General features: G+C 40.5%; 2 protein-coding genes across 5 annotated transcripts; both read left to right on the top strand.

The window, feature by feature from the left end:
* Positions 1-4,083: 4,083 nt before the first annotated feature.
* Positions 4,084-13,587, top strand: ehhadh (enoyl-CoA, hydratase/3-hydroxyacyl CoA dehydrogenase). 4 transcript variants are annotated; one of them, XR_006825697.1, is made up of 8 exons: positions 4,171-4,332; positions 5,322-5,425; positions 6,479-6,648; positions 7,060-7,171; positions 7,734-7,838; positions 10,601-10,942; positions 11,364-12,723; positions 12,763-13,587. XR_006825697.1 is itself a non-coding variant. In XM_046054066.1 (7 exons), exons 1-7 carry the CDS (start codon positions 4,259-4,261, stop codon positions 12,605-12,607), a joined length of 2,151 nt encoding a protein of 716 aa, XP_045910022.1. In that variant the 5' UTR covers positions 4,171-4,258; the 3' UTR covers positions 12,608-13,587. The 4 variants fall into 4 exon arrangements, 3 of the variants coding, with proteins under 3 accessions (XP_045910024.1, XP_045910022.1, XP_045910023.1); XM_046054066.1 differs by having other exon boundaries at positions 11,364-13,587; XM_046054068.1 differs by lacking the exons at positions 4,171-4,332; positions 6,479-6,648 and adding an exon at positions 4,084-4,162 and having other exon boundaries at positions 11,364-13,587.
* Positions 13,588-14,052: 465 nt separating this feature from the next.
* On the top strand, positions 14,053-26,591 carry zgc:162707 (UPF0524 protein C3orf70 homolog B). Its single transcript, XM_046054764.1, has 2 exons — positions 14,053-14,666; positions 24,072-26,591. Exons 1-2 carry the CDS (start codon positions 14,483-14,485, stop codon positions 24,755-24,757), a joined length of 870 nt encoding a protein of 289 aa, XP_045910720.1. The 5' UTR covers positions 14,053-14,482; the 3' UTR covers positions 24,758-26,591.
* Positions 26,592-27,068: the final 477 nt, after the last annotated feature.

The raw sequence follows: 27,068 nt of genomic DNA, 5'->3' as shown, positions 1-27,068 counted from the left end.
CTTAAATTACGATTTTGGCCATCGATATACTTTACAGATTTCTAGGTGTTATGTTGTGTCCCTGACGTTAATGTATTTGATGAAACCTGCAATGACTTTAACACTAAAAATATTAGCTCAACACTAACTTGTTACCTATAGCAATTTATGATAACAGACTTTATTGGTTTCTTTCTTTGATTTTACCTAAGGAACACATCAGTGTCTTTTTAAAAAAAAATAACACATGCATAGGGCACAGCCTACTGTGCTGAGCAAGTCACTTGTTGCTAACAAAAAAGACTGAAACAAAAACAAATCTAAACACTGTATGAGAGCAGATCAAGAGTATGATTTTGTTCTGTTTTTCCTCATAAACACATGGTTCATTGGAAGAGGTGAGCTGCAGGGGATAGAAGATCCACACCCTGGATCTTGCAGCAATTTCTACCAATGTGCGGGACGACAGTGAGAATAAAGAACAAAATAATAAACATGTTATACTTGTTATACAAAGACTCATTTTTATTTATATATTTTTATATTGTTTCCACACTTAATAGGGAAATCGCTGCAAATACAATTGTTTATTCTATTCTGTTGTGTGTGTGTGTGTGTGTGTGTGTGTGTGTGTGTGTGTCTATTTGTTGTTGGGTTGGCACATACGTAGGATAAGCAGCAGATATTTTATTAAGTATTTTATTCATTCACATGATTGCCGTAACTGTTCAGTTCAAAAACACCAAAGTACAAGGAAGACAGAACGAACCAGACGTGAGTTTTTAATTTGCACCGTAGATGCATGTTAAACATGGCCAAAGCTTCAAGCAATGAGGTTAAAGTATTTAAAAGAAATCCCATAAATTAATTTATTTGTGGCAGCCTACCACATTATCATTGCTGACCGCCTCATATTGATTTCCGTTTTGTTTTTTTTCTACTATTTAAGATGGAAAAACTTGTATTTGATTGCAGAGCTGCACGCAGCACATATTCGCTCAGCACCTCCTCTCTCCCGCAAATAATTGACAGCGGACCAGTCTGCACCCGTACCACAAACCCCCGGTTTGTGGTACGGGTGCAGACCCACAAGGGCGCCCAAACAGACTGTGTGTGTAGGTCTCATGCGATGTGGCCTGCGCCCCCCCAAGAGGCGGAGAGTGGATGGGGCTTCTCCCCACCAACAGCAACCGCGGCAGCGGCAGCAGAGTGGCTTCTCTTCATGGCCACCAAGGCGCCTCTTCAGCAGGTCTGACTGCTTTCAGAGCACTACTCAGAGTGCTTCGCTTCCTGCTCGATGGACAGATGGATGGGCAGCCTGATCCACCGGGGTCGCAGGCTACAGTTCGCCTGCCCCCCTACACTGGTATTGTGGAGACTGTGCTCCCTTCTCCAGCTCATAATGCCACCCTCCAGGCGGAGCTCCCTCTAGTTGGCCACTTCTGGTTGAACCTGCCATTTAGAAAATGTCAGGAATGAATTCAGCGTCCTCAATAACCTCCAAAACCACTCCAATATTGTCCAAATTGGCCAAGCAGTTGCTGAAATTTTGTCCATATCTGCGAATTATGCTAATTATGCTAACTGCCCAGCAAGAAAATAGGGTGTTTACGGGAATAAACCAATAGGCCTACCTATAAGACATACATGTAAAAGAAAAACAAGCAACACAAGTTGCTTTCTTAGATTTAACTACTTTCAGTAAATCTAAAGTGGCGGACTATGCCTACTTAGTTACAAGTAACATATTTACTCAAGTATTGTACTTCTTTTAAGATCTGAGTACCTCTTCAATATAATTTCTTACTATATATATCTAAAGAAACCTGATTTCTTGACTGGCATTACCCAGCACATAGTCTGTAGTAGGGGCTTTGCTAGACATAGCTCGTCTGGGGCACAGGCCCCCTCACCCCCCATTTTTGATTTATTTTTGATTGAAGTGTATGAAATGTCTGGACTGGGTCTGTGCTGGTAGTGGATTTGGATTAACTGTGCTATTACTTGCTTATGATCCAGCTACCTTACTGACAAATTTAAGCATAGCCCCTGTAAATAATATATATCAATCCTTGCTATATATTATTATCAGCTCCCTCAGGCCCATTCAAACTGGCTCCCCCAGTTTCCTTTAGCATTTTTAAAGCTAATAAATACTATTTATACCAGGGCTGGGCAATATGGACAAAATTGTTATCACAATAAAAAAAAATTCATATAATTCGATATCGAAAATGATCAGGATAAATGTCAAATCATTACTTTTATCTAGTTTAAAGGCTGATTTTTGATACTTATTAAAAGTTGAAGAAACCAGATGGTTGATTTGGATTTAAACTTTTCTTTCTGGTCAGAACAAACACTTGATGCCAAACAGTTGATCACTTCACTAATTTGAGGCAGAACATTCAGAACTGTTATGATAAAAACTGTTTTCAACAAATGTGCACAAGTAAAATTAAGTGAAATATATAGTCCCTTTTTCCTCACCAAAATAAATATCTTAATAGAAAAAGTAAGTGCTAATTCATTCATGATTGAAGCATTTATTAAATATTTATTGAATATTGCTTATATTGTTATTGAGGAAGACTATGTTGCGATAAGTATTCCCAGATAGCAAACATAATTGAAACTATGTTGAATCAGCATTCTGCTCTCAACGCTAATTGAATCAACATCAGACTGATGTTGGAAAATACTGAAACAACGTTGAAATGATAGCCTAACTAACAATCAACGTGACTTCAATGTTATTTCAACCAATCTTACTACGGAAACAACGTTGAAATCAAAGCCTAACTAAAAATCAACGTGACTTCAATGTTATTTCAACCAATTTTACTATTGAAACAACGTTTAAATGATAGCCTAACTAAAAATCAACATGACTTCAATGGTATTTATAATTCAATGACTGTTCAATCCTATTTCCCAGTCAACTATAAATAGATGACTTTTCAATCATGTTTCCCGGTCAACTATAATTCAATGATTTCTCAATCATGTTTCCCGGTCAACTATTATTCAATGATTTCTCAATCATGTTTCCCAGTCAACTATAAATAGATGACTTTTCAATCATGTTTCCCGGGCAACTATTATTCAATGACTTTTAAATCATGTTTCCCGGTCAACTATAATTCGATGATTTCTCAATCATGTTTCCCGGTCAACTATTATTCAATGACTTTTAAATCATGTTTCCCGGTCAACTATAATTCGATGATTTCTCAATCATGTTTCCCGGTCAAATATTATTCAATGACTTTTCAATCACGTTTCCCGGTCAACAATAATTCAATGACTTTTCAATCATGTTTCCTGGTCAACTATAAATCAGTGACTTTTCAATCATCCAACGAAGGTTAAAATCAAGGGCAACTGGACTTGGTTGAAGTTTCCCTGTTTCCCTGCCAGTCAGTCAGAACTGAAGAAGTCCTTTGGATGAGGGACGAAACGTCTTCCAGTATCTTCAACCAAGTCCAGTTGCCCTTGATTTTAACCTTCGTTGGATAACTATGACCTGGATGACTGAGAATCTTCATAGACATCTTTTCAATCATGTTTCCCCATCAACTATAAATCAATGGCTTTTCAATATCATGTCATTTCCGGTCAACTATAAATAGATGATTTTTCAACATTGTTGTTGTTACGCATTCAACTACAAATCAATGCTTAATCAAGTATAATCGGGACAACTATAAATCAATATCATTCCAATGTCACACTCATACATGGTCGTTTTTCATCTGTATTACTGATACTGATTCAACATTTTTTTATCAATATTTATTCAATGTAGTCTTGCTATCTGGGTTAGGGCTGGAAAATAATACAATATTGTATTATTTTCCAGCCCTAATTTATACTGACTTGACTGAATAAGTGATGTTTATTATTTACTGAGAGATGTGCATCCGTATTGCTCAGTCTGTGCTACTAATCAACATTTTAAAAGTCAATGTGAATCCCATGCTTTCCATCTTACATTAGTAAGAGTTGTAACTACACCTTCACTGAGAGACAGATAACTTATTACTATAAAACTCAAATCTACACTTTTTGTTAGCCTCCACGCCAGATGGTGGGGTAGTGCTCCCAGCGGTTGCCAGAAGACAGCAGAAACCGAGAAGACGAAAAAGACCGTTTGGCTTCATGGAGTAAAATTGTAATAAAGGTGATGTATTCCTGCCAGCAGCAGCGAAGTTTCAAAGTTCAGTCTGCACAACCTAAAAGAAGTGCGATAACTTGCAGTGTTTGATCGACGGGCTCGATGGCTCAATATACTCTTGTTTCGGGGGCTGTTGGCTTGATTACTCTCCAAAATCCGCCTGTTAACGCACTCAGGTGAGCTGAAGTCAAAAACAAGGCTGCGGAGTGTCTTTGGTGTGGTGTTAAACATTTTTATATCGTGTGGGAAGAGAATGTACTGCAAACATATATGTTGGGGGCATTTCATAGACTCAGAGCCGTCCAAAGTGTGCATGTGTGTGTGCGCTTTGTTATCTATATCAGTGGTGAAATGTAACTAAGTACAAGGACTTTACAGATTCATAAAAAACATTTGAATATCGTAGAAAAGTCCATTTGCACTTCACAGAACCAGACTGAGAGATTAAAGGCTCAGGAAACCTTTGCAGATGTTTTGAGTTAGCTGATTACAGCTTTTCTCAGGTCGACATTTCTGTATTATAATTTCTTTATTCTTCAATATTTTGAGACAATAGATTTTCCATGGGCTGAAAGCTTAGATCATGAAGATTAAAACAAAATGGCTTGAAATATTTCACTTTATGTGTAATGAATCCAGAATATATGAATTTGCTTTTGATACTTTAAATTTTCCAGATTATACTTCTGTACAACTTTGAGTTCAGGACTTTTACTTAGTATTGTACTATGGTATTGCACATACAAACAAACCCGATCTGTGGGTCACTGAGCTCTTCTAAGGCAGTTAAGGGTTAAAAGCCTTGCTTAAGGGCACCTCAGTTGTGCTATATAGGGAGGGGCAATTTTGCAAAGATTGATCCTCCCCACTTTTCTTTTTAGGCCACCACTGCCCCATTTTACAGAAACATATTCCATATATAATTGATGTGAAATTCTAAATAATGCACATATGCCGAATTTAATAGATTCCACTGTGCCCCTTTTCATGACTGTTTGTTTATATCTAAATTTTATCCTTAAATTTGTAAAGAATGTAGAGCAGAAAGTTCTGTACTGTCCCTAAAGCCTGGCTGATAACAATTTAAAGTGTAACAAAAAAGTTGACTTCAGCGATAGTGTAAATCCAGTATCATGTAAGAACATGTGTCTTTTTTTTAATACAGTGCAGCAGTGAGGCAGGGCATCGTTGATACGGTGGAGAGAGCACTCAGTGTCCCAAAGGTTAAGTCTGTGGTCATCTGTGGCCAGAATGGAGTATTCTGCGGAGGTATGTTTTTTTCTATTTCCTGTAACTTCACAATGGCAACACAACCCCAAATCAGTTGTTGTTATTGTCACTTTCAATTGTAAACCATCCTTATTTGACAGAGATAAGATTTTTGAAAATATTTTTAAAAAGGCACAACTTACAGCTATAAAATTCAAATTAATAATATTCCAGTTAATTATCAGTCAAACAATTTAATCTAACTTGAATGTCATTATCTAGTACATTTGAAGCACATATTTTAAAAGTCTGTCACTGCACTACTTTGAATTGTTATATATGTAAGTTTCCCTAGTTAAACTACTAAAAATGTTTCTTGTTGACTACAACTGGTCCAAAGCAACACATTGTGAAGGAAAAGCAGTTTCCATGAATTTAAATGTTATAATTTGTGTCGTGTTGTGGTGGTTTGCGGAATACACTTCAGCCTGGAAGCAACCATGGGAGTAAACAAAGAGAGAGGATATTTCTACCCTTGTTTTATATAAATTGGAACCAGATTTCATCTAAAACATAAGGACATAAGGAAGTTTGTTGTCATTGTAATCGATACAATGAAATTCTGTTTGGTATCTCAGATGCAGCAAGACACAAGGAAAAACGACACACCAGACAGGAGAAAGAAACTGGACAACACAGTATAGAAACAGTAAATAATAAAATGCATGTAAAAAGACATCAGACATCATTAATAATAAATGAATAAATAAGGAGCAGAAACACGTAGAAATGCTGCATGCACAGCATTCACAAAAATACCTTCACGAATGCTGATGAGAGCAGGAGTCACATTATGACAAATCATCGCAACCAAAGAGGCTGGTATAAATATTGTTATAGTTCTTATAGAACAGTTCAAGTTTATTAAATAACAATTGCAACTATGTGTTATTTAATAAACATGAATTATTGAAAAATATTTATGAGCCTTGTGGTGTATATGGGAATCCCTCAATATAACATCCACAAAACACACATTTTTGCTTAACCAGATGCACCTCATATTACAGTTTGAACCCCTGACAGCATCATCAATTTCATTTTTTATAACAGGGGCAGACATCAAGGAGTTTGGGACAAACATGTCCGGGCCTCCACTGGTACCGATGATCCACGCCATCGAGGCTGCAAATAAGCCGGTGGTGGCAGCCATAGAGGGAAGCGCTTTAGGCGGAGGCCTTGAGTTGGCACTTGGCTGTCATTATCGAATCGCCCACTCTAAAGTTAGTTCATTCTTCAGATCTCTCTCTGTCACTCTGTCAGTGTCAACCCGCGTCAGTGTCTAACTGACAGTGGTGTCTTACATGTTACAGAGTGACTGTTCATTGAATTACTATGTTTGCAGAGTTTTTAGAAATATGACCCGTTCAATTTTGTATGGTTAATTTTTTTTAAAACGTGTTTGACCACTACCCCGTGACCCTGTACTCAGGATAAGCGGTTGACGATGGATGGATGGATGGATGGATGGTTTCGACCACTGCACATTTTTAATTCATGTAAAAGATTTTTTTTTACCCCTCTAGGCATGTAATAATTCATCTAATGTATTTTCTGGCCAGAGAAAGCTGTCTCACAGCTCACACAGTTTATCACCTTCCATTCATCAAACTTTATGCCTTTGTGTCTTTCAGGCTAGACTGGGGCTTCCAGAGGTGACTCTAGGTCTGCTGCCAGCTGCGGGGGGAACCCAACGTCTGCCAAGGCTCATCGGCATCCCAGCTGCCTTAGACCTCATCACCACAGGTAGCAAAGATGGGTTAAACTTTCCTGACTATTACAGACAATAGAAGTTCAGATCCAACTAGGAACAGGGAAGTATCAATAAAAATGAAGGAGGCACCTTTTTTCTTACTGGGTTCTGTTTGTATTTTAGTGGTGGTATAAAAGGAACGCAACATGCAGATGTCCCTGCATATTATAGTTATGAAAATGAATTATTAAGATTGACTTGGCAGATCTGTTGATTATACATACACCTTATACACCAGAGTGCAGCTGCTGTTACCCATTTGAGTTTCCTCTGATGACCAGAAGAGGTCAGCATATGTTTAGTTTTACCATGCTCACTGCCAGAGAAGCCATTTGTGTGGTTCACTGCTCTGTTCATATAATAAATAAATTTAGACAAACTACAATTTGCTGTTTGTATTTGTGGCATTTTGTCTTTATTTGATAAATGTCAGAATCTAACAGGGGTTTGTCTTAACCACTAGGCCACCTGGACAGCTTGTTATTCCTCATCTGCTAATTTGAAATGTCACATGTCACCCAATTAGACCTTTGACGCCCTTCATGTCTCCCACAGGCCGCCATGTGACTGCTGCTGAGGCACTGCAACTTGGAATAGTGGATCAGGTTACTGATCACAACACTGTGGATGCAGCTGTGAAGTTTGCCTTGAGTGTTGTAGGTGAGACACAAAACCCAGCACAAGGTACCCACTGGTATGAAATCCACACACTCTTCACTGGTATAAAAGTTAAGTCAGCGGAGGGACGAGAAATCCCTCCCAGAGCAGTTATTTTGGGCCTGACATCAAGAAGTGCCGACATGTAGGTTGTGGAAGTCAAAGGAAGCAGAAAACACGGCAGGCAGATTCTCCACCACAGAAGCCATAAATGTTTCATGGCTCTGTCAGATGTGCTCTGATGTCTTCACTGCTTTTGCTGTATTATTCAGAAGGTCGAAAAGGGACAAACTTTCCTAGAATATTAATAATGGACACTTGCCACTCATGTAGGGGGATGAGGACTTTCCCTCTGCACGTGAATCCGACTCATTTACCCACTGAATGGATTGCTAAAGTGTGCCATGTCCCTGCAGTTTAGGAGGACTCGGTCTGAGTAAAGGATATCCCATTCAGATTTGCTACATTGTTACAATACTGACACTAGAAGGTTCAGCTTGAATTAAAAATTAAACATTTAAGATTGATTTATTGTGAATTTTTCTGCAATGCTTAAATTTGTGCAGTGCTGCTTATAACTTGTGCAGAGGATGATTTTCAGCAGCACCTCTAAAGCTCACTAACACGTTTAATCTGTACAAAAACCAGTGGAAAAACAACAAGTTGTGGTTTTGTTACATGCTTGACTATTTCTTGGCTGGGCGCACAGAGCCAGGCTAGCTGTTTCTCCCCTGCTGCCAGTCTTATACTAAGCTACGCTAACCATCCTCTGGCTTTAGCTTCGTGTTTAACATACAGATATGAGAGTGGTATCAAACCTCTCCTCTAACTCTCAGCAAGAGTGTGAATAAGCTTATTTCTAAAATCGGCAAATTGTTACTTTTAGGCAAATTTTTTAACCCCTCTGGTATTGTAAATTAATACACAACCAATAACCAACCACTCTGCTGTGTGTTTTGTTTGAGTAAACATTATCAGAGTACATGAGGGGAAAGTTTATTTGTTCAGCCTTGTAGAAGCAGAGCCCTGGTTGTACAGCCTTTGATTCTTATGCATGATATCAACATGAAAATATGTTTTCATGACTACACTGTAGCAAGTAACATCTTTCAGAGATGTCACCTTCAAATGTTTGTTGCCAGTTCACTTGGCGTTTAGTTTGACTAATATTGCGCTTTAACAAACAATCTCACTAGAACTGTGCAAAATGTCAACAGTAAGTCTACAGCATTGCGTGTAGAACAACATTTCACAATCAAAAGATGATTGCAGTCTTATGCTTTTTTACAAATGCCTTTTTCCCACACAACACTGCCAAGATGACTTTGAGTGGGTGAGAAAGTGAGTGTTGTTAGTAAAGCTGAGGCTTAGAGCGAGTCAGACAGAGAAGCCAACAGCATACAAGATGGGAGATTTGAGGAAATGGGACTGAAATCTGTGGCGATTCTGACGGATACTCCAGTCTTGAGTTGATTAGCAGGGGTGTTAAATGGGGACAGGAAATGTGTCTAAATTTACAAACCAAGTGTGAATTTATTTGACACTGAGATGGTACCAGCACAGGATAGATTTAGTCTGACACATCCATAGATGCGACCATAAAACACTACACAGCAGTAAAGCTGGCACATGGGTCACATATTTAAGCAAAAAGCAGTTTGTGCACTTGTGCACTGATGCATGTGTGGGCACACACACACACTCTCCACACATGTCACGATCACGAGTCAAGTCTCTGCTGGTGACGAGATTAACTTTTTTTTTACCCCAGTAGTTTCAACATCTGCCCGCTACATCTGTCAGGACGACCAGGCTTTCCACTCACTGCACAACAAATCCATTGACACAGCTCAACCATTTTACAGATTAACTGCTATAATAATGCCCTCCTAAAGTACATTGGAATGACATTGCACTGCCACACAGAATCTCCTTGGCATTTCGGTGTGAACATGTACATTTATATAACCTGAAATGACCATCACCATTCGTTCTTTTCCGTCATGTATTGATACTGACTCAAATGTATTCGATAAAATTGTTAGTTGTTGGACTAAGTAAAGATAACCGATCAGATTTGGTTGCTGTCCCTTTAAGCTTTGCCATGGTGACCCAGTTTCTGGCCCAGACCCACGGCTGAGTGTAATTCAGTGGAGCTGTAAAGGATTCTGACTACTGTCTCATGTAATCATGTCAGAGGAGACAGGAATGGGAATTAAGATGCTTCTAATAAGGTTGTAGCAGAGTGGCCTCTTTCTTCACTCTCATTGTTCCCAGGATTATTTCACTGCAAACAGTTGTGTTGTAAACTGCTGAGGTTCTAATATTAAATCTTCTGATGTAGTTTAACAAGCCTGGGAATCACCAACCCCCCCCCCCCCCACTAAATAGTTGATTTTCATTTCGTTTCAGATCTGTGTTTTTCAAGGTGAACTGTAATAGTGCACTGGCAGAGTCCCTCCAATTATCTTGGAAATGGTCTGTCAAATCACTCTACTCTTAGAAGCTACTGGGGTATCTAGTGATTGAGTGGCCAATTATACCCAGACTAGAGTGCTGGCTGACAAAGTAGGAAAAAAGCATTAATGGAAACTAGGAAGCACTGCTCAGTTTACAAAATAAAATTATGCTGCCGTACAGTAATGCCATTCCAGAATAAATCATGGATTTACTCAATACTTTTAACTAACAGCAAAAGTGAAAGAACTGCAAGTAAAATAAAGTCATTTCTCTGGAGTCACTTGTCTTCCATGTTTCTATTTCAGGTCGGTCCCTGGATGCCCGCCGTATAAGCACTTATCCGTGTCCACGCCTGTCTGATTTGGATGCTCTGTTTGAGGGGGTGATGCAGAAGGTGCGTCAGAGTGCCCGCGGAGCTATAGCACCAGTTGCGTGTGTCCAAGCAGTGCGGGCAGCCGCCACCCTGCCTTACACGCTGGGCATGGAGCGGGAGAAAGCACTGATGGCCACTCTCTTCACCTCAGGCCAGGCCCACGCCCTGCAATACTGTTTCTTTGCTCAGAGAGCCGTTGGCAGGTGGAGCATGCCCAGTGGAGCTCGGTGGGATACAAGCAAGCCCAGACCTATACATAAAGTCGCTGTCATTGGTAAGAGCTTTGGGCTTTTAATTTCTATTTGTTTGAGCTTTCAATAAGCACAAGCACGTTGACTCATCAAGCTATCTGTGTGGCATCTCCAAATTCATGTTGCTGTGGAAGCTAAGCCCCCATTTACAGTTCAGCTCAGTGTAAATGCATGAACTGTCTCTTCCCTGCAGGGAAGGTTGGATGTATGACAATCTGGATATGTGAAGCTCAGCAGCTTGCGCATTAAAATTGCAAGCTTTGGAAAAACTTTATGCTGCCAGTCTAAAACTATGGACAGTGTAGCCTTGTGTATAGTGCCCAAAAGTTTCTGTGACTTATACTTGTTTATATACTGTCATTTTTTTTTGGTCAGAAATATCTGTGATATTTTAGCGTGACTTGTGATACTGAGGCATTTCACCATGTTATTGTGTCCTCTAAGGTCTTGGCACCATGGGGAGAGGCATAACAGTGGCCCTGGCTAAGACAGGGTTGTCTGTGGTTGCCGTGGAGACCCAAGAGCAGCAGTTGATGGAGGCAAAGCAGGCAATATCCGGAATGTTGGAGCGAGGAGCTAAGAGACGTGGGGTGGCTCCTGCGTTAGATGGGATCAGTTACAGCCGGAAAATCCAGGCTGTAGCAGACGTCGATCTGGTCATCGAGGCTGTGTTTGAGGACATGGCCCTGAAGACAAAAGTCTTCCAACAGCTGTCTGCCGTTTGTAAACCAGGCACCTTCCTGTGCACAAACACTTCTGCACTAGACGTGGACCACCTGGCCTCACAAACCCGCAACCCCGAGCTGATGGTCGGTATGCACTTCTTTGCCCCGGCCCATGTCATGAAGCTGCTGGAGGTGGTCTACGGGCCACGGTCTTCTCCTCAAGCTGTTGCCACTGCCATGCAACTGGGAAAGAAAATGGGCAAAGTCAGTGTGGCTGTTGGTAACTGCCGGGGGTTTGTGGGGAACCGCATGCTGAAGCCATACATCGAACAAGCTTTCTTTCTGCTGGAGGAGGGCGCTACACCTGAGTTGGTAGATGGAGTGCTGGAGGAGTTTGGTTTTGCCATGGGCGTGTTCAGAATGTCTGACCTTTCTGGGCTCGACGTGGGCTGGAGAGTCAGAAAGGGAGACGGGCTGGCGGAGCCTAGCGGTCAATCAGCTAGAATCCGGCAGGGCCGCAGGTACAGCCCCCTGGGGGATCTGCTCTGTGAGCAGGGACGGTTTGGCCAAAAAACTGGCCAGGGATGGTACCAGTATGGCAAACCTGGAAGTCGGGTTGCCATGTCTGACCCTTGGCTGCACAGCTTCCTAAGGGAGTACCGGGCCCGGAACGGCCTGGTGGCACGCCGCATTGACCACCAGGAGGTGCTGGAGCGCTGCCTCTATGCCCTAATCAACGAGGGCTTCCGCATCCTGGAGGATGGAATAGCTGCAGGACCCGAAGACATTGATGTCATCTATGTGTTTGGCTACGGATGGCCCAGCCACCGTGGAGGTCCCATGTTCTACGCCGGCATGGTAGGGCTGGCAAAGGTCTTGGAGAGGCTGGAGCACTACCACCATGCTCACCCTGATGTACCATATCTGCAACCCTGCAGCCTTCTCAGGAGGCTGGTGGCCAGTGGCAGCCCCCCTGTCCACAGCTGGAGGGAAGTCATCAAGAAACTCCACAGCCAGCTTTAAATCTCACATGTTTCAGCTTTAATGTTTTTACTCACTTGAATAATGAGGATCTTGTAATGTTAATGATTATACTGATCTTTTGTGTGTGTGTGTGTGTGTGTGTGTGTGTGTGTGTGTGTGTGTGTGTGTGTGTGTGTGTGTGTGTGTGTGTGTGTTAAATAAATTTCAGTGATTATGGATTATTATGAAAGGCTGCTGGGCTTTCTGTGATTAATAATCATCTCTGACTGTGAGCCTACACTGAGTAACCAGTTTATTAGGTACACCTCAACAATATAATGGAATTCAATGCAACAGCCCTGGAATAAATCCTACCTTTTATGAAGCTTAAAGAGTTTGTGTTGACATTGCATGGAGATGTTGATTCAACTTGCAATACATTGATTGTATCATTTGTTGTCATAATACTAGAAACAACTTTCTGTGTACTGCAACCACTCTGCTATAACCAAGCTGCATGAACCCCCTCTTTAACAAAGAGTCTGCTTGACATGACAAGCTTTCGATGTGTTGCAGGGCTGTTGTATTGGAATTGGACAAATGTGTCTAAGAAACTGGTAAGTCAGTGAATATATTGTTTAATTCTGTAATAAAATATTTCACTCCAGAACACAATTTACAGTTAGACCAAGGGGTTTTAAAATGTAATAAATCATGCTTCACCAGTTGCAACATTTGCATAAAAGATTTTCCTATATTAGGCTTGTTTGGTTGTGAATCATGGTAATCTAGTGGTACACTTTTTACTGTATGTACAATATGTAACAAATCTCATCTACATCATCATCTGATGCGTCAACATGACATGTTATACTTAATGTTTGTTGTTGTGATTTGTGTGGAGTTCTTACACAGTATTAACTTTAGCTATTGTTTGGTTTGTTCTAACCATCAGTAGGCTATATTCAGGTAACTGCGACATCTCATTTGATTCGTTTCCTCAAAGATCTTCCTTGGAGGAATAAATGAAATCTGCTCTCCGCGTGGTGTGTGTCTCTTTTTCTGCTGACCCAGCTGCAGCGGTGACGGGGGAGAGCTGAGGGAGACGCAAAGCACTAAACTGCTTTTATATAAATCAATGGCTCATTCCTAAATAAATCTCACACCCAGCAACGAGCAGATGTTGGGGTTGCCATCTAGCGGCTGAAGGCTTTAGACTGAGCAGCTTGCGATGCTCCATTTTGTCTGCAACTACACTAGTTCTGTACCTTTCATTGTTTAATGGAAGATTTATGCATGACCCCCCCGCCCCCCAATTTTTTTTTTAAATTATCTATATTTCTCTGAATTATTACCAAGGTTATATAATTATCAGATATTCCGAACGAATATGTAGCCTATTTGCGAATATCTTTCGGTGGATTCACTTATTTATTTCAGATCAAGACCCTGGCGTTTTGAAGTTTTTAGAGGGGCCGATGAAAGCCTGGATGTGTTTGAAGTGCGCAGAGCAGCTGGCTTTGTGTTTGTGGACTCCTCCCGTTGTGTGATGAAGTTCAGATGCGCGCCGTTGTTCCGTACGCGCGTCACCAGCGCACAGAGGAGCTTCCCGACGCGAGGGGAGCAAGGAGAGATGTGTGGATCACGACCATGGGAGGCGTTGAATATGACATTACACATATCCTAGCTAACTGACGATGTTCTGCTTTTACGGTATATGTTTCCACCCTTTGTGTGAGTGAGTAGTATACCCAGATGAGCTGGACACGGAGATCCTGCACCGTCTTTCGCGTCTGCCTCCCACTTGAAAAGCTTCCTGAGCTACGTGGACCGTAAAACCTCGGCTCGGTCCTTCACGGTTATGTTGTAGTTTACTCGGAAGAAGCGGTGTGCGTTCTTGTTTATTGTTTTTGTTTGGATCCAAGAAATGTTGGCATGGCCGCCTCGGGAGCACAGAAGTGTCCGAAGAGTGAGAAGTTGGACGAGGCGCAGGCTTTGGCCAAGAGCTGCGCGGGGAGACCAGACTTCCTGCCTTGTGATGGACTCTCCATCTGCGCTACTCACAGCCACGGGAAGTGCTTCAAGCTGCACTGGTGCTGCCACTTGGGCTGGTGTCACTGTAAGTATGTTTTACATGGTTTAATAGCTTTCTGTATTACCAGAAATCTATCTCACTGTCACTGATGGCTAAATATACTGATAGTCATGGCCATGTAGTGAATGCAGAAGCATCGGCTCACTTTAGACTATTCATTCTGTGTATCAATTAAAAATGACAAAATGTAGCTTTACATTAACTGGATTTTGATACGCTATAACAAAATGTGACACATTGTGAGAGGTTATGTAAAGGTTGGATATCAAACTGATTTTTCAGACTTGCTCAGAGGGAAATATTTGCTGCCCTATTGGATTTATTTCATTTTAGATCAAACTTCCAAATTGATTTAAGTCCTGTTCATTGCAACAATATTGAGGTCAAACCTAGAGTCACATTTATCCTTGATCAGAGTCAAACCTTCATTTAGACGCCCTTTTATGAATAGTTAATGTAGTCTAAACAATGGAGGCTGCGATATTCAGAAGGAAGGGAATTTCATGCTTCAGGGTCATGGTTTCAGTGTTTGCTGCTCATCTTCTGGTTTTGTTTTGTTTTTTGTGTGGACGGGTTTTTTTTTATATCCAGCCCATACTGTAAGTATACTAATTCAGTACATGCCATGAACATTTAGTGACTAAAAACTGATTGTATCAATACAGTCCTTGAGTGTCCCTATTGTTTGAACACTCTTAATTTTTTGTTGCAGTGCACAGATTATTATAATTCTAATGATGTTGAATTCTTTCTCAGTAATTGCATGCATCTAAAAGACAACTAATTCAAGTTTAAAGGCCTTAAGGAGTGAAAACACTAAAATAACAAAAATAATTGTACATTTTGATATTGCTGTGTCTTCCAATTCACTTTGTGCTGAACTTCAAGTAGGCCTTGGCCTAGGTTATGGTTATGAACACATCTGTCTGTGTTATATCAAGAATGTGTCCTTCACACATTGTCTCCTAAATATGCCTATATAGCCTATAAAGAAATGCACCTAAAGAAATGTAAAAAAATGCTTGAATGCAGAAATGCATTTGATCACCCATTAACCTTCCTTTTCTGTTTTTGGAGATGCGTTGGAAAATGCTTGGTTACGTCACTCGCTTGAGTCATCACTTTCATTTCTTCTTTAAAGGAAACATCTTGTGATATTCTATATTTTCCTTACTGTCAACAACAACTGTTCACAGCATGGAAAGACCAAAACCAACAATGAATTGGTTGCTTGTGTGAAGTGTTGCCTGTGTATTCAAAGCCTGATATAGCTTGTTCCTCTGTGTCAAAGACCGTTTTAAACACATTATTTCTTCATCATGATAAACATGGGCACTGTAGTTTATTTTAGGTCACTCATCCACACAATATAAGTGTAGTAGATACTCTCTAGTCCACCAAATGTGTATTAACCCACAGCTGAAAATAGTCCCCAAGACATGCACTATTTATTCCTGGTTGAGTAATGTTTGATAAAAACTACAGTGCCCATCTGTTTTAGGAAATAATTTAGCCTTACTAACTACGTATTTTTGACCCAAATATAAAGATGGGCTACAGACAGTGTAGGGTGTCTGAAAGTACTGAGAGATTAACTAACATACTGTTGTTTCATGTCTTTCATGTTAACAGTAAGAAAAATTTAGAATATCACTATCATTATCCTTTAAAGTCAGACCTTTGGGCCACAAAATCTTCACATGTTCAGGGAAAGTCAAGCAGTCAGTCAAGTTCAGCAGCTGCTATTCTTCAGTTACAGGCCAAATGTTTGATAATATTAATTGAACTAAATTGTATTACCACAATATAATGAATATAAGTATAATTTATACTGACTGTTGAATAGACTATATTGGTAATACAGCACATGGCAGCAGCTCCACTCAAATGTGCGCGATTTTCTTTTCATTTTGAGAAGTGTCATTGACATTTTCACCACCAATGTACCTCAGACACTTTCTCTCAATTTGAACCCTTTCCGACACTTTGACACCATCACAGATTCACAATAGCTGTGCCTGAACCTGACAGGAGGACTCTTTGCACTGCCCTAATTTATCCCATTGCCGGCTGCCCTGAAAATCCTCAGATCAGTGTAAAACACAATCAACCATCCACCCTGCAGCAGTCAGTCGGGGTGTTTATAGTGTGCAACTGCAGAAGTCACATTGTAATCTTTGCCATGTAATCATTGGATTTAGATGTCTGCCTCCGCCCAGAATGAACCAAACGATTTGAGATATCTGATGTGGCCGAAAAAAGTGTTTATTTAGAGCTACGTCTGAGATTTATGTTTCACGGCAAAGCCTGCTCAGTGTTACATCATTTGTAAACATTTAGATTTGCTCCTCCTTTCTGCTTTGAAATATTAACCACTCTGGCTGAATATGTGCTGCACGGTGGACATGGAGCGCTTTGTCCCCATTACTTAATTCGGGTTTGTTATTGTATAGAAGGAAGAGCCAGCCACATCATAATGGAGCTTCTCACCTTCACATCGCTTTCCACTGTAATTCACAGGTTGCCCTCGCAGGACAGTGATGCAGCACAGTGAGAATAAACCAGCTTAGACTGCTGAATCAGGCAGAACCAGGACACCCAATGAGAAAAGTATAGCAGCAGAGTGCTTCTGCATGCAACGCCCGCCTGCTCTGCTTGGCTCACGCCCTTCTTTCTAGCGATGCATAAAAACGCCAGATGCAAAGACTGAAATGTTGTAACACCCCTTATCTCGGCACATTTTCATTTCGAACGTGCCTGTGACTGTCGCCTGGAGTATAAACTTGTTCTGAAGCTGATAATTGTGCATTCACCACAGGGAGCCTTGCTAGACTGCGTTTTTAATTACATTTTTAATAGGTTTCCAGGCAAACAGATACCAAAGGTCAATGTGACTTGGCTCAGCATTAAAATTCCCAAACACAAATTATTTTCGTTATCTTACCAGCGGAGCAGGATGGAGTGATTACCTGTGACTTAACATCTTCAGGTTGTCTTCCTCTCAGTTTCTGCTCTGGGACGGCTCTAATGATTTGCAGTCTACAGTAAAAAAAAATGATGTCATTGCTTTGACGGCATTCCAGTAGTTTCCACTAAGTTGTAGCTTTGGTTAACCTTTGGTTGAGAAAATGGAGGAAACTGGAATTGGATGTAGGTGGGAGGCCATGTTCCCAGCTGGTGACAACATCAGTCCAAGCCTCTCATTAGCGGTAATTAACTGTGTTTAGTGTCACCACCAATATGTCATGTCTGATGAGAGCTTTTGCTCACAGCGAAACTGGAACCACCTGGTCGGAATCTTTTTCTCTCTCTCTGTGTCCTCTACTAACTGATTACAATTACCAGACAGAGCAATGAATTACTAATTAAAAAAGTCCAACAGAGTCTAATGAGTCCTGAACTGTCTTGTCAGTCCACTTGTGCTCTGTCAGCTCCAGTTTTGTATGTTAGAACTTGTACTTCTCTTGTAGATGCAGCTATTTCTAAAGGGAAATATGAAGGCTTATTGGATGAAGCTCTGCCCTATATTGATTGATCTGGTGACCAATTCAAAATGTACCGGGGTGCTGAAGAATAAAAAGCTTCAGATCTTACTGTAGGATCAATATATTGTCTGCACGGGCATGAAGGGATGTTTTTTGATTGATTGTTCATGTTTGGGGAAATACACTTCTTCAAATGATGGAAACAGGTTTAGCGATAAACAAATGTTTGTTTTTAAAGGATTGTTGCAGATTATTTTCAAGTCTGTATTAATACAATACCACATTCCCTGTTTGTGTTACTGTCCCCTCATCACGGCTCAGTGAGAAAATACAAAGATGATACCACTCGATTTGAACTTAGACTGCTGAAGCCACATATTAGCTTTGAGCTGAACTTTAGAATGCTTTGTTGTTGTGGTGATGCCTTTTGGCATTTTTACTATGTACAGAGTTGAATCTAAATGCTACTTCTCAGATGATTTGGTGCCATAATTATACGTTCAGAGCAACTTGCTAGCTTCCCCCGTTTTGCATTAACGAACAACAATTTTCACAGGAAGACATTTTGGCATGTCACATGTTAATGAGTTAATAATGGCTGAATTCCAATTAGCTGATTCAGTTTCAGGGTCATGGTATTGTGCATGCTTGCTCACTGTCACACTGCAATGACTTACTAAGACACTTGAATAGAACGGAGCCATCGTTAATGATGGTAACACCTGTGCTTTTCCTGCTGTGACAAGTCAAAATGTCTGCTGTGAGAAAGGCGGTTTCTCTTCAGTTACTCTTTAAAAGTACATTTGGGCATGTGAGTATTGTCTTAAGACCAGGCTTTTAATGCCTTTACAAGATTTGGGGCTTACTTGTTCACTTTGCACAGGAAAAACAGTCCAGAGGGTTGCGTTTTTTCACCATGGTGACAGACTAAACAGTGGATTTCAATCTGGATATAAGTCAGAAGCCTTTTGCCTCTGGAGGCATGAGACAGGAAACAGGAAAGGAGTTTCACATGATGCTTGTTCAGACCGTCCCCTTTGGCTGAAACCTGAAACTTATGTTATTGCCCCGGCTGCAGTGCCTTTGTTGGGACAGATTTAAACACAAAGAGCAGCGGATGTGTGAGCTTACCGTATCCACCAGTCAAATGGGTGCAGCAGCTGTTGATAAATGATGAAAATCTGCTAAAATAATTGTTTTTGTTCACCTGGTTTTGCCAACATGCTGCTTTGAATTAGTGTGTTGCATTTACAGTAGAAGATCTGCTCAGTCTGCACATAAAGACTGCTGGCTTCTGCTCAGACATACAAAAAATCGAACTGAGGGGGTTGTTAATGACTCAGCCTCTACTGAGGCTTTGATATAAGCTGATATTTAAATGACAATCTGTGTGAGACAGTCATGCCCATTCATCTTGAGTACTACGTTAAATATACGTTGAAATGTGACAATGTCTGAGAGAGAGAGAGAGTGAAGAGACCCCTTGCTGCATTATTCAGAGAGACTATCTCTATTAAATGGGACTGTGCAGCTGTTGGCCAGCAACAGACCCAGGAGTGAGTGGAGAAGGCATGCAAGGTAGGAGCAGAAGATTTGGACCTCCTCATACCTCCTCCACTCTGCTCCCTCCTCTAGTGAACAATCTGTAACTTCCTGTTTTCCCCATTATTGTATTTTTAAAAACGTCCTTTGGCTGTATATATCACCTTGTTCCAACACTTAAATTAAGCTAATACTGAATCTCACGTTTCCCTAGTGTATATTGCAGATGTTTAGATATTTTGTGATATCTTTGGACACCTTTCTTTGTATTTCCACTGACAAAGTTCATTTCCTGACTGTCAAAGTAAGAGAAAGAGTCACCTCCACCTCGCTTTTAAACTGTAGATATCCTGAATTCATAATTGCACTTTTGTAATGAAAAGCTGTTACTTTCTCTTTTGATGTACCGAACATCCTCATTTACATCTCCTTTCGGTAGTCTCCTACATCCCCCAGAATTCCTTTCATCTGTCTCCAATGAACTTGTTGCTTTCAGCTGTATTAATGATAACGTGATGAAAGGCTTTCCAGTTGAGGAAAAAGAAAGGAGTCATTTGCTTTACTCAAAGTGCAACATGTCCTGTGGCCTAATATTATTCTGGTCTATTGAGGCTGCTGTCAGTGGAAAACATTGTGTCTGTGTTTCCTCTGCAGTTGATTTTTCTCAGTATGATTGTAGGTGTAAAGTGGTGGGTCTGCAGAGAAGCTCCTATTTTTGATTCTGAAGCACTGCCTCAAAACCCTTACATTTACTGTTGACGCTTCTTTTTATTCTGTCAATCTTCTTCATAGCAGAGCTGGAAATGTCTGGTAACATCACGTTGTCTATGTTTGGCCAGTTATCTTTAGGAAGATGAAAATACACTGCCTTACAACAAAAAGTCAAAAAATTGTTAGATACATCACCAGTAGCTATTTTGTACAATTTTTGGGGTGGTTTTGCTTTTTAACCCTTCTCTAATAAAGAATAAGTCTGGTGATTTTCTACATGTTGTACTCCCATTAAAAGACCCAAACAAGTATTTTCTGTGCAGCCAGAGCCTGTTATAGCTTATTCCTCTGTGCCATCCTGCTGCCATAAATACTCAGCCCACTAAATGTGCATTAATCCATGGAAGATAGTCCACAAATGTTTCCTCTTTTCTAAGTAACATGTGCTTGAAACCACAGTGCCAAGCAGGAAATGATTTAGCTTTTATTTATTTATTTTTTTTTAAATAGCTATATATTGAAACCTAATGCGTGTCTATCTTAAACTAATATTAATGACCCAAATTGAAAGATGCAGGCAGAGTAGTCAAGTCAGAAAGTATTGAGAGATGAACTAACACGTTGTTGGATTTGTTTGTTTGTTTTTTTGTGGGATTTGTTGACTATAAGAAAGATATAATAGCAGCCTCACCATTTTAGGAAAACATTTTATGTCATGACTCTAAACTAAGAAGTGAGGGATGGCAACATGTCCTACTGTAGAATTTCGCAATATTGTTCTTTCTTTTTGCGGACATCTGGTCTTTGTTAGTATGGAAATACAAACACACGCACAGATGCACACGAGGGAGGGAGAGGTTGCAGAGGCCGCTGACATTGTCATGTGAGGGATCCAGCACTGGGAAACACAGAGGGGTAGAGTACAACTGAATATCAATGAATCTGCATTGACAGTGTTGACTGGCTGCCAGTTAATGTTTGTATTTTTATTAGTGGATAGTCTGAACAGTGAAAGGACACAGGAACCATAGCTGTACTTCAGCTCATCTGTTCAGATTTGTTATGACTTTTGTTATTATTATATATGTCTATTGTTGAGTGCATATATGTTGGACAATGTTGCTCCCAGTTGACACACATGCAGGATTGACACACATGCAGGATTTCTAGTAGCTAACATTTTAACAGTAATTTAATTTTAAAGTTGCCCTGTTGAGTTTTCTTGTAAATAAACAAAATTTTCTTTACATCCATTGTTGTTGATAAATTATTCACATCCATGTTTTGTGAGCCTGCAGCCTTCTTTTACTCTACCGTTGTGGGCACATTGCTAGTGTTAGCATGTTGGAATGTTGATTAATCTAATAATTACTTTATCTACAAAATGTCAGAAAACAGTAATAAAAATCTACGAGCGCAAGGTGACACCTTAAGATGTCTTGTTTTGTCTGATCAGCAGTCCAAAATCCTAAGATATAATTTCATGTGTTACACAGAAAAGTTTCAAATCCTCATATCTGAGTAGGTGAAACCTGCAAATGGTTGACATTTTTTCTTTGTTTATCAAACTACATTAATTAATTTTCATGACAAATAAATTACCACCACCTACAGTATTTGTAAGAGTAACAGATTTTGTAATCGTATAGTATTTGTAATAATCCGAATATTTTTAGTATTTGAGTATTAGAGCATCCAGTTCTTGTATTAGAAAACATGACATGAAGATTCTCCTCTTCTCCATTGTGAGATTACATACTCTCCTCTGGGGCTGACAGAAACAGTGATAATTCTAACTTAGTGCAAACTCATTCTGCATTCTGCAGACACCTTGTAAATCCACAGACAGGCTGTGTTCCTTCTGCAGTACTCTGAGGACAACCGAGTGATGGTGTAGTGTTAGCTCCATATGTCTTTCTGTTTTGTCTGCCCATGCATCTGTCTGTCCTCCAGTATGGCTCTTGGTATTTTAAACTCTGGATGGATGAACGCAATTAGATGTAATATGCTAAAAACTAAATGTCAACACATTGCCTTCCACAACGCTTTAGCTCTTTGTTGCCGCTATTTTGTCTGCCTGGATTGACTCGTCTCCGTCGGAACATGGACCATCGAGTTTCTCTCATTAAACGGAGGATGGCTACCATTTCCCCCTTTGTCTATTTCGACATTAGCTCTTGTGTTTTGTGTTAACTATGTTTATAAAGTATACTGACATCAAGCAATTGTCACAGACTCTTTTAATCGCTTTACATGGGTGGATGATGCAGTTTTCTGTCCTTTTAATAAAGAGGTAAACTATTCTTGTGGGAAAGAAATAACACAAATGTTCAGCTGATTTATTTCATTTTCTAAATATCTTTTGTGTGGTGGAAAAATGTCTCATTAGATTTACAAAGTCACTTTGTCCATTTTACGATGCAAAACAGAGCCACTTCCCTACTTTGAAGTAGTTTGATGTTTTCAATGTAACCTGGGAAAAGATTTTGATTGAGTGGGTCCCCCAGCCAGTGAAACAAAAGGCAAGGACACAGAGTGAGGGGAAGTGATGCGTAGGCCTGTCATCTTTTGTAGTTTCTCTCTCTCCAGGGAGCCAGTTAAACACACATCTGAGCCACACTCTTAAGGCAGCACGGCCCAGAGTTGGAGGCAGTGGGCTGCAAACAATGAGTAACATTTGGGAGCAGTCATTTTGCACAATCACCACCAGTACATGAGTTGCCAAAATGGGTGGCATAACTCACATGGAAGGCGCTAGACAATTTATATATGAATGTGGCCAATTTTCCAGAACAAGTATGGTCTTTGTCTCATAGAGGATTTATGATACACTATACAGTATATTACGTCATACTTATCCATAAACGTTGTTATATCTTAATCCTATAAATTACAGTATCTCATCATTTTTTAATCAAGTCTAAGTTGTAAGGGTCAAAATGGTTGCTGCAATGCTCTTGATGGCCTGGAATTTAAACTATGTTACACTCTGGCTGCAGCTCAACCTCAGCTCATGGTGGCAAGGCAGGTATTTTTTTTGCCTTTGGCAGAATGAAATGCTTTGTGATGTGAAAATTGCTGCTGCCTCCAAGAAAGGACAGATGATAGGTTATCAGAGACACACTATTCATCCTGCCTACAAAAGCCACTTTTTGAAATCTTCAAGAAAAAACAAAAACAAACTTTAAACACAACACTAACTTTGTTTTTTAAAATGTTCAGCGGACACAGAAAAACATTGTCATTCATTTGAAGTCGTGTTTCTGGACACCTGATGAATGTAGTCCTTTTAGCCCTGCTTTTGTGTCTTAACAACTAAAGACATATCTGTTTCTTTAGCTGCTAAATGCTCCAATATGTTCACCAGTTAGTAGCTAACTTTGTCTGTCTGCTGTTTGGTGCTGAGAAGGTAGTGCACAGTGCGTGTATCAGGGCTTTTTAGCTGAAAAAAGCTGCCTGCTGGGGGCAAATATGGTGAGAGGGAACCAAACAGTAAAGATGCAGGGCCGAAAACTAAAACTAATGAGCTGAAAGACGCTACAAGAGTCTTTAGAGCTTAGGCGAACTGGGTCAGGTGATATTTCTCAGGTGATATGAGCATCACCATTTCATTCACTGTTAATATCAAAATATTGGTTATAGCAGCTTTAAAATCCAATTTTTTGTTTGTTTTTTTCTTCCCTCCTTTTAGGCAAGTATGTGTACCAGCCCATGACCAATGTGTGCCATCTGCCCACCACAGCCGTGCCACCTGTTGGGACAGAGTACAGTAACACCATGGACCTGTCCGTATCGCTGACTGAGCGCTTCCTGAAGCTCGCCCCATGCTTCCAGTCTCCGCCTCACCTGGAGTCGCCCAAGTACTGCGTCATCGCGGATCTGTTTGTGGACGACTACATAGTCAAACGCATTAACGGAAAGATGTGCTACGTGCAGCGCCCTCCGCCTCCCTTACCAGAACCACCTCATCCTCCTACCCCTCCCCCGCCTGCTCCCACTACACCTGCTCAGCCTCGTCAACCAGTGAAGCCTGCACCGCCAACACAACACTCACCTGCTGCACCTGCACCTGTGCAGCCAGTCCAACAGGTGTACAGTGAACACAAACATCCCTCCCCCGTGGATAAGATAAAAGGCCCCAAAATGGACCACTGCTCCTCTCCGTCCAGCTCCGAGGACTCCGGCATCAACGCGCTGGGCCTGCACTACTTGGAGTCCTGCGAGGAGGAGAGTGAGGAGGAGGACGAGGACGAGGACGAGCTGAGCACAGATGGGAACTCCAGCCCTGGCAGCCTCTGGGATCAGGATGATTGCTCTCTGCTCTCCCCCTCCAAGTCTATGATAGAGATCATCGAAAAGATCGAAACAACTGTGTAACTGACGCAACATCGAGTATGGACACCCGCTGTGAGGGAGCGTGATCTACAGACCAGAATAATATTGTTGAGAGTAACACTCAAGGATTTATTCTATATGGACCAATAGGACACAAACCCCTCTCTAACGCTTCAGTAGGGCTTTGCTGGCTTGTTTTGAGTTGAATTTGTTTTCCTACAGGTGGCCAAGGACTGTACGTCTGCACTCACACACAGCCTTTCCTCTGTCCACATCCCCAGCATGGAGTGAATTTCTAGAACTTATTAGCGTACAGGAGAAAGAGGAAGCACAGGAAAATCAAGCACAGTGGACCAAATAGACCTCTTGTACATGGTAATTATACAGTGAAACACCTAAAATACAAAAGGACTCTATAGTTCCATCAGAGGAAAGAGGGACTTTTTTTTCTGGGACTTCTCTTTAGGTATTACTGGAGCTAAATTGTGTATGAACAAAGGTGGTGTAAGTAGGTTTCATAACAATAGTGAGCAGTTAGGTAATTCTTAGTGTTCTTAAGTCGTCAGTCTGACTTTATACTAATTCAATAGTTAAGTGGCAGATAACTGTGCCATTTCTTGTTCTCCGGTCAGTGGCTCCACCCACACCCACATCAGTAATTCTGACACTTCAGCATAATAAGTACAAGGCCAGCTACCTCTCATGGGCCTAAAGCACATCAGCCTTTTAACCTGTTAATTACTCAGCACCGAGCTGCCGGGACACACCTGCTTTTATCACATAAATTAAAAAGATTCCCTACCCATAGTTTGTCTGCACTTTAATGACACCAACACAAGCAGCAGGTAGGTAGGTAGGTCAGTGTTCGACAATCAAGGATTTCACAGAAGCACATTCCTACACTGTACCTGCCAGCGAGGACCAGGGATACTCTTATAGGTTCTAAAAAACATTTATTATACATTAACACAAATGTCAAGCTGGACTGAACGAAAGAGCTGTCCAAGGTTAAATGGAGCGTTAAGCACAACATGACTTGTATTGGCCTCTGTTAGCAGCCAAGAAATTAAATAGCACGGCTGTGGCTCCGGTAGAGCTACAGTGACAAAAGTAGGAGTCACATTGTCACAGCAGTAACTAGTAAGACACCTAGTGAAGAAGGAATGAATGAAAATATATATATATATATATATATATATATATATATATATAAAATAATAAAATAAATAAAAATGCATTGTTTGCTTTTTGGGCTTGACGGTGAAGTGTCTTGTGATGGCGGCTAAAAGGGAAGTCTGGGAATGTGTGCAGGCTAGGCTAGACTAATATGTTATTTCGTGCTACAGGGCAGAAAAATATCACTTAATGCACCTTTAAAAGGAAATTACAGTATGGAATAGAACGCTGAGTAGGTGTAGATGTTGTGATGGACATGATATTGTTAGAGATGCACTCAAATATAAAATGTGTGAGACAGCCCTTTTTAGTGCATTAGTAAAATGAAGATGGGCTGGGTCCTTTACTTTTCTTTTGAGATAGTTCTTGGAGTGTTACTTGCAAAATCACTAAAAATATTCACAAATATGTATTGCTACAGTGCTACACTATGTAAAAGCAGAATTTTGTCATTTTGCATGACTGCATTTATTTGCAGAAGTCCCTCATGTCAAAAACTAATCCAACAAATTTGTGATTCAGTGTGTTCAAAGAGCGAACAAATCCTGCATTTGTTATTCAAATAAAATGTTTTGTATTCAGGGACAGCCCTTGACATGACACTGAACACGGTCCCTCTTACAGTAATGCAGTTTAAAACATGTCTAATGTTCTTATTGTTATATTATTTTCATATGAATAAATCTTAATGAAACTCAAATTTTTTTGCCCTCTGTTTGTCTTTTGCAGCCAGTGGTTTGAAACTTGTGGGCATTTATTTGCAAAACAGAAAGTTTACGTCTTCTTTGAAAAGCACTCAAACTTCCTTTACCTGGCGCACAGATGAGTAATGCTCTCTAGAGACTGAGTGGAATGGAAGAGCAAAGTGAGAGATAAAATTGAGTCATTATTTTAGCTGTGGTTGTTTGTCTCCTCTGAAATGTCTCGAGGAATGAAAATGTCTTTTTGTTTCTTACTTTGTAACCCTTACTTTCTTACACTGCACTGGCACACAAAAATGACACGAAAGCAAGCAAAAAATAAAACTGAAGTGAGTGGAAGAGTTAGGACTGGAGACGGTTAAAAGAGGTCCTTTGCCTCAGTTTTAGTTTTTCACAATTGCTAAGACACATTTTTTGAAACCTTCATCCATTTTCTTGAAACTTTAAACACAAAACATAATATTTAAATTACATTC

The sequence above is a fragment of the Micropterus dolomieu genome, linkage group LG07, assembly GCF_021292245.1.
Source record: "Micropterus dolomieu isolate WLL.071019.BEF.003 ecotype Adirondacks linkage group LG07, ASM2129224v1, whole genome shotgun sequence".
NCBI classification, from domain to species: Eukaryota; Metazoa; Chordata; class Actinopteri; order Centrarchiformes; family Centrarchidae; genus Micropterus; species Micropterus dolomieu.
Note: the sequence above shows the minus strand (reverse complement) of the source record. Positions and strands in the feature narration are given on the sequence as shown.

Excerpts from the sequence above, each read along its gene's own strand:
- ehhadh (XM_046054066.1), top strand. The coding sequence starts at position 4,259 with ATGGCTCAATATACTCTTGTTTCGGGGGCTGTTGGCTTGATTACTCTC. Across the intron at positions 6,649-7,059 it reads ATCGAATCGCCCACTCTAAA|GCTAGACTGGGGCTTCCAGA; the intron begins GTTAGTTCATTC and ends TGTGTCTTTCAG. Across the intron at positions 7,172-7,733 it reads CTTAGACCTCATCACCACAG|GCCGCCATGTGACTGCTGCT; the intron begins GTAGCAAAGATG and ends TGTCTCCCACAG.
- zgc:162707 (XM_046054764.1), top strand. The coding sequence starts at position 14,483 with ATGGCCGCCTCGGGAGCACAGAAGTGTCCGAAGAGTGAGAAGTTGGAC. Across the intron at positions 14,667-24,071 it reads CCACTTGGGCTGGTGTCACT|GCAAGTATGTGTACCAGCCC; the intron begins GTAAGTATGTTT and ends CCCTCCTTTTAG.